The sequence below is a fragment of the Nicotiana sylvestris genome, chromosome 12 (assembly GCF_000393655.2).
Source record: "Nicotiana sylvestris chromosome 12, ASM39365v2, whole genome shotgun sequence".
NCBI lineage: Eukaryota > Viridiplantae > Streptophyta > Magnoliopsida > Solanales > Solanaceae > Nicotiana > Nicotiana sylvestris.
The window spans coordinates 80,901,742-80,912,139 of NC_091068.1; the positions used below are offsets into that span (position 1 = coordinate 80,901,742).

A 10,398-nucleotide genomic window follows, 5' to 3' on the forward strand; every position below is an offset into this window, starting at 1 on the left:
TAGGCAATTGCATGGTTAGGTGCTATGTTGGTTCCAGTTTGAGGCATGCTGGTGAATCAGTTATGGCTTGCGGAAATTGAGACCGAGGATGGCTCGAGTAAAGGAAAATTTTGACAGAGGTTATATTATGCTTCATAGGGTATGAGAATCACGGAATGTCTTAAGTTGTTGGTAATGGATGCTCGGTGCATAGAGCAGGAAGTGGCTTGGTTGTTCTAGGATGAGGTTACACTCAGCGGTGTCGGAGTGCTATTGAGGAACGGGTGGCTCTGTTCATTTCATCAGGATAATTGCAGTTTAATAGAGTGAATGACTCTCGAGAATGGTTCTAATATGTTCAAGATTCTACATGTAAAATGGGGAATTTTAAGGTTGTATATGTGGTTAGAAACTGAGTTTTCATTGGAAGATGTCAAGACTTGTGGTATTTTCTATATTAGTGATGGGATTCTATGTATCAGTATCAGGAAGGTAAAGGTAATGGATTTAGATTCGCATGAAGTTTTCTCAGAGTAAAGTATTTTGAATGTGGTGTTTTTGGGAATATTTGAGAGAGTATTCAGCGGCTTATGAGTCTTGGATGGTGTGGTTTGTTCTTGGGTCTCGCATGGTGAGTTTGGGTTGAGGAATTGTGGCGTTGTAGCAAGAAGAAGTGTCAAGCTGACGGTAGATCAGAGGAAAACTCGGATAGATAGGATAGCGTGGTAGTAGGCTAATCGGTATGGTAAGGATATGATTAGTTCCTTGGGTGTTTACAAGGTAACGAGTCTCTGTAGGTGTTTTGCAATAATTATTTTGGGTTTTACTGACATGCGTAGCTCGGTTGAGTTAGAAGGATTCAGTCCTGATGAGTTAGTATTGTGCAAAAGGATTTCGGGGAGTTCTAGATGGTTTCCACCATAGTTAGAGAGGTATATTTTTCCTATTGGCGTGAGGAGCATGGGATAATAGAGGTTCTATTCTAGATGGGATCAATGGGAAGTTCTTGGCTAGTGGAATGCATAGTTGATTGCGATTCGGAAGGGGTATGAAGTTCTCAGGGTTATCCTAGGATGGTACGGGTTATGCGATACGTTGTGAAGGATTGAGAATCACGTGTGTAAGGTTGCGGTTCGGTTCTGAAAGGAAGGTCACAACTCTTAGGTGACGGGCAGTTTCAGACAATTAGAGGAACGAACTTCAGATAATTAGAGAAAGGGTCTTCAAATGATTAAGGAAATGGTATTGTTAATTTGGGGTGATTTGACAAGGGCATATGTTTCAGAAAGGGAAATGTGATTAAGTTGATGATACTTCGGTAGTATTGCGTCATTTTCTTGTTAGAACAACTACTGATATTCGAGTTTGCTTGGTGGCACAAAGGAATTCTAGATTATCTCTTGTGGAATGATTGGGTATTTGAGGTGTGGTATGCATTCAGACGGCGGAATTGGAACCATATATGTTGATTCATGGGTCCTATGGAGTTGGAGACCGGAAGTTCTCATATTCAGGCTATGTGGTAGTTGTGAGTCATGTGTATCAGCACTGTTTAGTGACTATCGGGATTTGGAGACCCGAGCAGATCTTTTGTTGCTTGGTATGTTAGATTTTGGATGTGATATTGGGTTCAGATTGTTTGTCTCTGTGTGGTGTCATTCTGGACTATTACGCTAAGGCGACACTGTTGTCTATGCCGGAAATGTCACAGATTGAGTGGCGAGGTTCGACGGATTATATCCTAGTGGAGTGGTTTTATATTTCAAAGACCCAGTGGACGGCTGGGAAGGATTGTTTTTCTTAGTGGGGTTTTCGTGATAGATGTCAGTGCAAAGGCTCTTACCATTGATTTAATTCCGGTGGTGAGGGACTTTTCGGATATGTTTCTTGTGGCCGGGCATGTCGTCGGGCAAGGTTGTTGATTTCGGTATTGATTTGATGTCGGGCACTGTATCGTATGGCACCAGCAGAGTTAAAGGAGTTGAAGAGCAGCTCCAGGATTTTCGTGATAAGGAGTTCATTGGCAGGCTAATGTGGATGCGTGTTCTAATTTGAGTCGGCTTGGTTGGCTCCAAATTGTACTGTTGAGGGATGTGTTGATTCGATTGTTATTGAGCTTATTAGTAATCAGGGGAGATCCATGAGTTACCTTTCTGTGTTGCGAGATGTTATGATTTCTTGGTTATGGGCACATATGGTACGGTTCTATTGGGGTTTCATACTGGAAGTCGAGCGGGAAGAGTGATTAGGTGTTGCTGGGTGAATGGCATATCGGTTATGTCCTTTCGGGTTAGTGTGGTGTATGTTATTTGCTTCATCGTGGGTATGATGATTTGTTTTGGTTCCAGGCATCGAATTGTGCGTGGTTGTCAATTTCGAGCAATGTGACTTAAGGTGGTTCATGTGGAGCAGTGTTGGATAGGATCGCACATCGCAACGAAGTTATATGGAGGTATGACCTTGCGGGTTAGATTCGTGTGTTCTGTTCCTGTGATGTGAGACGGGTTCTCAGCCTTGTCTTGTGGTGGTACTGGTGAACTTGAGGTACAACTCTTTCATTTGAGTCATTTTCATGATTTGAGTATGTTCGGACTGTTGTGTATTGATGCATGGATTGTGCAAGTTATGGCTTAGGCCTGTATTGATGTGTCATGTCACCAGAGTAATGTGTTGGATTAGAGGAGATCGTTGGGATCATTAATAAATACGAACGGATGCGATTTCAGCATGTTGGAAGGATAGTATCGAGCTTCGGTTCAGAAATTTGTTGTGGTATTTGCCAAGGAAGAACTGGCTTCATGAATGGTTGATCTAGGAAATGGTTATGGATTACCGCGTGTCTTAGTGATCATTGGCAGTATATGAAAGTGTTGGGATGAGACTTTAGTTGATAAGAGATTTTCTATCGGTATGCGGATGTTGTGTGCAGCTGCTGTGGTTAGAAGTTATCACTACAAGTGTTGAGTTATATGGTATATCATGTGATTGCACCGGAGATAACATATATGATTTGTTACAGCTTGTTCGGACTTATTTATGGTATAAATGTGAGATTCTGATCGTGTTGGTGATTTTATAAGTGGAAATGTGGTTCTATAGTTTATGGACTAGGATGAATTGTGAAATTTTCATTTATATTGTGTTATCGAACCTATGTGAGATAGGGTGACGTGGGATCATGTGCATGGTGATGTTATTTAGCAATTGGTTGGCTTTTGGAACAACTGTGGGCACGTTCGAAGACGAACGTATGTTTAAGTGGGGGAGGATGTAACGACCCGACCGGTTGTTTTGAGCTTTTGCATTTCGCTCGCCAGTTCTCGGGCATGACTTGCCTCGTGTGATGTAATATGACTTATGTAAATCGTTGGTTTTGGTTTTCAGGATAATCGGAATAAACTTGGAAGAACAGTTCCTAGTTTAAAGCTTGAAACTTGAAAGGTTTGACCAATATTTGACTTATTTGTATATGATCTTGGATTGGAATTTTTATGATTTGGTTAGCTCCGTTAGGTGATTTAGAATTAGGAGCGTGATCGGAATGCATTTTGGAAGTCCGTGGAAGGTTTAGACTCGGATTGGTGAAATTGAGATTTTGGCGCTTTCCGGTTGATAGGTGAGATTTTGATATAGGGGTCGGAATGGAATTCCGAGAGTTGCAGTAGCTTCGTTGTGTCATTTGGGATGTGTGTGCAAAATTTCAGGTCATTCAGACGAGATTTGATATACTTTGTGAACGAAAGCATAATTTAAGAGTTCTTGGAGTTCTTAGGCTTGAATCCTATGTTAAATTGGTGATTTGATGTTGTTGTGAGCGTTCTGAAGTTTTGGACAAGTTTGAATGATGTCATGGGATGTGTTCGTACAGTTGGTTTGAAGTTCCGGGGGGTTCCGGGTAGGTTCCGGGATGTTTTTGGCCGAAAATCATAGCTGTAGTAGGTCCAGAAGGGTTGCAGGCCTCGGAACCCACCAGTGCGGTCCGTACAAAATGAAGTGCGGCCGTGGTAGGTGCTGTGCGGACCACACAAAATGCTATGCGGCCGCGGTGGAGAACGTTTGACTGATCCTACTTCGGAAGCTTATATCGTTTGATCTACAAGCAATTTTGAGATGATTCAGAAGCGAAAGTTGTAGCCCTTCGTGTCTCGTTTCTAGAAAGGTAAAGATATCATAATTTGGACATTTCTAGCGAAAGTTCTGGCCAAAGTACTAAATCCTGTCACTGCAGATGAAAACCTGTGCGGCCGAAGTCGTTTTTATGCGGACCGCGGTCGTTTTTGTGCGGTCCGCAGAGGTGGAAATCTGTGGGGTACTCTATAAATACGAGGTTTGGGGTTTTATTTAATATTTTTACCTAGAGAGCTCGGATTTTGGTGATTTTTCGAAGGTTTTTCAAGAAATTCATCGAGGTAAGTGATTCTAACTCAGATTTGGCTAGAATACATGAATCTATCATTGAATTCATCATTTAATTTGTGATTTAGGATGGAATTTAGGAAGAAAAGTTGTGGAATCTTCAAAAAATATAAAATGATAATTTGAAGGACCAAATGGTACCAGAATTGGATAATTTTGGTATGGTTAGACTCGTGAGGGTATGAGGATTTTGAAAATGTAAATTTTACCCGATTCCGAGACGTGGGCCCGGGGCTCGGGTTTTGGTAATTTCGGGAATCGTGCCCTTTGTTGATTGTTTTTTATTGGACTTTGTTTCCTTAGCATATTGTGATGTATTCGTTCTGATTTTCGATAGATTCGATGCGTGTGGAGGCCGATTCGAGGGGCAAAGGCGTCACGAGTTAGAGATTTAGCCGGTTCGAGGTGAGTAATGGTTGTAAATGATGTTCTGAGGGTTTGAAACCCCGGATTGCACATCGTAGTGCGATATTGAGGTGAGGCACACGCTTGATGATGAGCGTGAGGTCGTGTACTATTGGGGATTGTGACTTGGTCTGTCCCGATTGATGATTTTACCGCGCATTTGACTGAAACTTATATGTAATCATCATGATTTGGGCTGATTGTCATATTTGGGCTTCGTGCCAACTATTTGAACCCTTCGGGGATTTTTATTACTATTTCTTCACTGTTTTGACTTATTAATTGAACTCAGTCATGTTATTTTCCACTTCTTTACTACTCATCCTTTTTTACTCCGTTTTGAGAGTTAAATGGTATTTTAAATGATGTTTTGGGCTGAGAAATACTGTTTTACTAATGCCCGAGGGGCTTGTGAGTATTTTTGAATTAGTAAGGCCGAGGGCCTAGTTGTGAGGAAACATTGATACTAATTTGAGGCCGAGGGCCTGAGATATGTACTCTACGAGGTGGCTTGTTGATACTGTTTATGAGGCCGAGGGCCTGAGATATATACACTGCGAGGTGGCTTGACTGATATGAGGCTGAGGGCCTAGATTTGATGCCACGAGATGACTTGATATTGCGCTCGGGCCGTAAAGGGCCTCTCCCGGAGTCTTTACACCCCTAGTAAGCGCGGGTACCCATTATGATGTGAGATATAGCCCGAAGGACTGATATTGTACTATGTGATAGCCCGAGGGGCTGGTATTGTTCTATGTGATTGCCCTAGGGGCTGGTACCATTCTATGTGATTGCCCGAGGGGCTGTTAATGTTCTGAGATATTTCCCGAGGGGCAGAGTTCTTGACATTGTGCCCGAGGGGCGAACCTTTATCTGTTTATCTTTCATATTTACTTGTCATTTACATGTTAAACTATGTGATTTGTGCCCGAGGGGCGGATTTTTGTGCTTATACGCACTAAATGTTTGCATTCATTTGCATAATTATTGAAAAAGTCATTTTCAAAAAAGTTTAAACTGAGCTAAGATGTTTTAAGAGATTTTTTACAACTTCAGTGCTTTCTTACTGGTTTTTGAATTGCTTCTATACGGCACCTTGATATGCTTTACATGATTTCTTACCATTCAAACTTTAGTTATGATTATTACTCACTGAGTTGGAGTACTCACTTTACTCCCTGCACCTTTTGTGCAGATTTAGGTATTTCCGAACCCGGTAGCGGGTATTGGCTGGTCGGATGCAGAATCATCGGAGTTTAGCAGAGTAGTTGCCAACGTTCGCAACACCGCTTTTCTCTCTCTTCATTTCATTAGTCTGTATTTGTACACTTCAGACTTTCAGTTGTATTTATGCCCTAGTAGATGCTCGTGACTTGTTACACCCCGGTTAGGGCTGTGTCGGGTTGTATTTCCGCTACCTATTATCGTTAAACTTAGACTACTTTTATATTGTTAAACTGTTTAAAAAGTGAATTGGGTTTAATTGGCTGGCCTTGTCTTCACGAGAGGCGTCATCACAACCGGATTCGGGGTTAGGGTCGTGACACGTTCATACCATTCTCTTGGAGCCTGCTTGAGTCCATAGAGTGCCTTGTCAATCCTGTATACACGATCAGGACACTCCTTGCTTTCAAACCCTGGAGATTGCTTGGCAAACACTTCTTCCTTCAAGTAGCCATTGAGGAAGGCACTCTTGACGTCCATCTGGTGAAGAGTAAATTCCATGTATGCAGCAAAGGCTATAAGGAGTCTTATTGCTTCCAACCTTGCAATTGAGCAAAGGTCTCATCATAGTCTATGCCTCCTCTTGGCTATAACCTTGAACCACCAACCTTGCCTTGTTCCTTGTAACAGTTCCATCTTCATCAAGTTTGTTTCTGAAGACCCATTTAGTGTCAATTACTGATATGTCCTTCGGTCTTGGCACTAGATGCCAAACTTGACTTCTTTCAAACTGATTGAGTTCATCTTGCATTGCATTTACCCAGTCTGTATCCTGGAAAGCCTTAGAAACATTTTTAGGTTCAATAAGAGATAGGAAAGCATCAAAATCACAAAGATTCTTTATTAAAGATCTAGTTTTAATTACAGAGGTTGGATCAGTAATTATGTTCTTAATGGGATGAGAACTTTGAGACTTGTAAGGTTTTACAACCAACTAGTTTCTACTTGATGTTTCTCCCATGTTTTGTTGTTGAGGAACATGCTCATGGGCAGGTTCCATTGAGGAGTTAGATTCAACTCTTCTTTGTTCAGTTCCCCCTGTCAGGTTGCCCTGGATGGAAGAACCTGTTCCATCACATGTTCCTTCTTCTGGTGCAAATTCAGCTTGGGCTGAGATTTCATTTTATTTTTTTACCAGCCCAATAGCTTCATCTTTATGTTCCTGTCTCTCAGAAGAATGTTAGTTTCATCAAAAACCACATGGACACTTTCTTCTGCACACATAGTTCTTTTGTTGTACACTTTATAAGCTTTGCTATGTGAAGAATATCCTAAGAATACTCCCCCATCACTTTTGGGATCAAACTTACCTAGGGAGTCATTTCCATTGTTGTGCACAAAGCACTTACATCCAAATGCCCTAAGATGGGATATATTTGGTTTTCTCCTTTTAAATAACTCATAGGGAGTCTTCTCTACAAGAGGTCTAGTCATGCACCTATTAATGATGTAACATGCAGTGTTTACAACTTTTGCTCCATGCTCATCATAGAACTCAACAAACTTAGAATTTTCAAATTTAGTTCCATGATCTGACCTAATTGATGCAAGTTGATTACCTAGTTGTTTTTGAGTTTTTCTCGCAAAAGAAGTAAACATGTCAAATGCTTCATATTTAGATGTTAAAAATAATGTCCAAGTAAATCTAGAGTAATCATTAACAAGCATTATCACATATTTTTTACCACCTCTGCTTAATGGTCTCATTGGACCACATAGATCCATATGGAGCAATTCCATTTATCTGGTCGTGCTTACCACTTTCTTGCATTTAAAAGAGGATCTTACCTATTTCCCCCTTACACAAGCCTCACAAACTTTGTCTTCCTTAAACTTGATGTTAGGCAGTCGTGTCACCAGGTCCTTGGAGACTAATTTGTTGAGTTGACTTAGACTTGCATGTCCAATTCTCTTGTGCCAAAGGAGGGGATCATTGTCCAACACACTTAGGCAACTGAGTTCATTTTCTAAAAGAGTGGACAGATCTACAATGTATATATTGTTTACTCTTTTTACCTGCAAAACAATCTTGTCAGTGGTAAGGTTTATCACAAAACATTTGGTAGAGGTGAATGCTACCAAGTTACCTCTGTCACACAGTTGTGATACACTGATCAGGCTATATTTCAAGCCATTTATCAAGCAGACATTCTCAATGGAGTGTGAGTCTGTCTTACCTACCTTTCCAACCCCAATGGTCTCACCTTTCTTACCATTTTCAAAGGAGACATTACCTCATTTGAGGTTCTCAAGTGAAAGGAACTGGTTCTTGCTTCCAGTCATGTGCTTTGAGCAGCCACTATCCATGTACCATATTTGGATACTCCCCTTCACTTGGACCTGCAAAAGGAATTAGGGGTTAGTCTTAGGAACACGAACTAGTTTGGGTCCCTTTCAATAGGAAAAAGGGTGAATTGAATTCTTTTTAGCCCATCCTCACAGCCTATTTTTCATTAAACAAATATTTTGTTCTTTTGACTAGCCTTTTTCTTTTATAGTATATTTACTTTTGTAGTGACTAGTCTTACTATAGTGTGTGCAGATTTTGTTCTCAGGAAGTGTGATGTACTTGCTTTTAGGATCCCACTTAGGTGCAGGGGTCCCGTAGTTAAGTCCTCTCTTATTGGTACTATGGTGTTCTTGTAGCCATGAAAGTGCATCGGAAGACTTGTTCCATTTACAAGTTCTGTCTAGCTCATGATTAACCTTGCTTAGATCTTTTTTTAGGACTCTTATCTGCTCATCTCTTTTGTACAACTCATCTTTCATTTTTCCTAGATTTTCTTCTAAGGTGAGATGTGAGTGATCAGCTTTCTTCTTACCTATTCCTAACTTCAGTTTTAAATTTTCAGATCTAAGCTCTAGCACAATTGAGTCAAGTTCAAGAACATGGTTCTTCAACTCAGCATTTTTACTATCACTTTCACTAGCCCTGAGTTCTAGATTTTTGCACTTAGCTTTCAAGATTACATATTCCTTAGAAAACTGTTCCTTTTCATTGTTTATTACCTCAGATTCAACAATAAAATCTAGGAGTAACTCAGATAGACTTTCTTTAGACAAAAACTTAATCTTGTCTTTGAGATGAATCACACTGACCTCTGATTCCTCATCAGATTCTTCAATAGCCATAAGTTCTTGTTCGTATCCATCTTCATATTCTGAATCCTCATTTGAGCTTTCTCCCCAGGCAGCAACCATAGCCTTTGTTGATCCTTTGTTTTTCTTCGGGTGAACCTGTTCCTTCTTCCTGTTTCTTCGTTAAGCCCTTTCCTACTTCCATTCAATTTCCCACTGAGGATAGGTTTTGATGATGTGATCAGTCTTACCATATTTGTAGCAGCCCTCGTTGGTCTGTTTTTCAGGAACCCTTGGTTTGTTGTAGGTTGCACCTCTTGAAGAACCCTTTCCTCTCATTAGATACTTTTTGAAATTCCTAGTGATCGTAGACATTTCATCCTCCTTTAGATCTGCACCTTCAGTGATTCTGAGAACCAGGCTCCTTTACTTCTTGGGTGCATCCATCTTCATGATTTGCCTTCTATATTCATAGGTAGTGAGATTTCTAATTAGCTCATCCAACTTAAGAGTGGCAATGTTCTTTGATTCCTAAATAGCAATGATTTTGCTTTCCCAAGTGACTGGCAAAACCCTTGTCAAAAAATTTCAACTTTGTCTTCTTCAAGGATAATCCTTCAAAGAGACATAAGTTCATTTGTTAGTGTTGTTAACCTTGTATACATCTCTTGGATAGTTTCTCCTTCCTTCATGGTGAAATTCTCATACTGAGAATACATCAGTATTCCTCTTGATCTCTTCACTTGAGAAGTTTCTTCGTGAGCCACTTGCAAAGTGTCCCAAATTTCCTTGGCAGTGGTATAACTTTGAACTCTACTATACTCGTCTGGACCTAGTCTACACACAAGCCATTTCTTAGCTTTAACATTCTTTTCCCACTTCCTTAAGTCCCCAGCATTGCAGTCAGCTCTTGTTTTTGGCACATCTACTCCGTCGGCATTCTTCTTCAGAGTAGCCAGGGGACTATCAGTGACAATGTCCCATAGCTCATAATCCACTACAATGATATGATCTCTCATCCTTTTTTCCACCAGGAGTAGTACTGGCCATTAAAGAGTGGAGGCCTTACAGTGGATTGTCCTTCCCAGCTCCCAGGTGGTGCACTCATCTTGATTTGTTCCTAAGGTGTTAGCCTCTTCAAGGATAACCCGCTCTGGTACCAATTATTGTTTTATACTTCAATACCACACAAGAGGGAGGTGAGGTGATTTGTGTGGTGACCAGTATTTTGCTTAAACTGATTATGCAAAGACTTGGTTCTTCAAAGTGTTCCTTAACCTACTATTGCAGAAATAG

The 10,398-nt window shown here is 40.7% G+C and overlaps 1 protein-coding gene across 1 annotated transcript; it reads right to left on the minus strand.

The window, feature by feature from the left end:
* Positions 1 to 9,719: 9,719 nt before the first annotated feature.
* Positions 9,720 to 10,121, minus strand: LOC104247558 (uncharacterized). Its single transcript, XM_009803605.2, has one exon. It carries the CDS (start codon positions 10,119 to 10,121, stop codon positions 9,720 to 9,722), a length of 402 nt encoding a protein of 133 aa, XP_009801907.2.
* Positions 10,122 to 10,398: the final 277 nt, after the last annotated feature.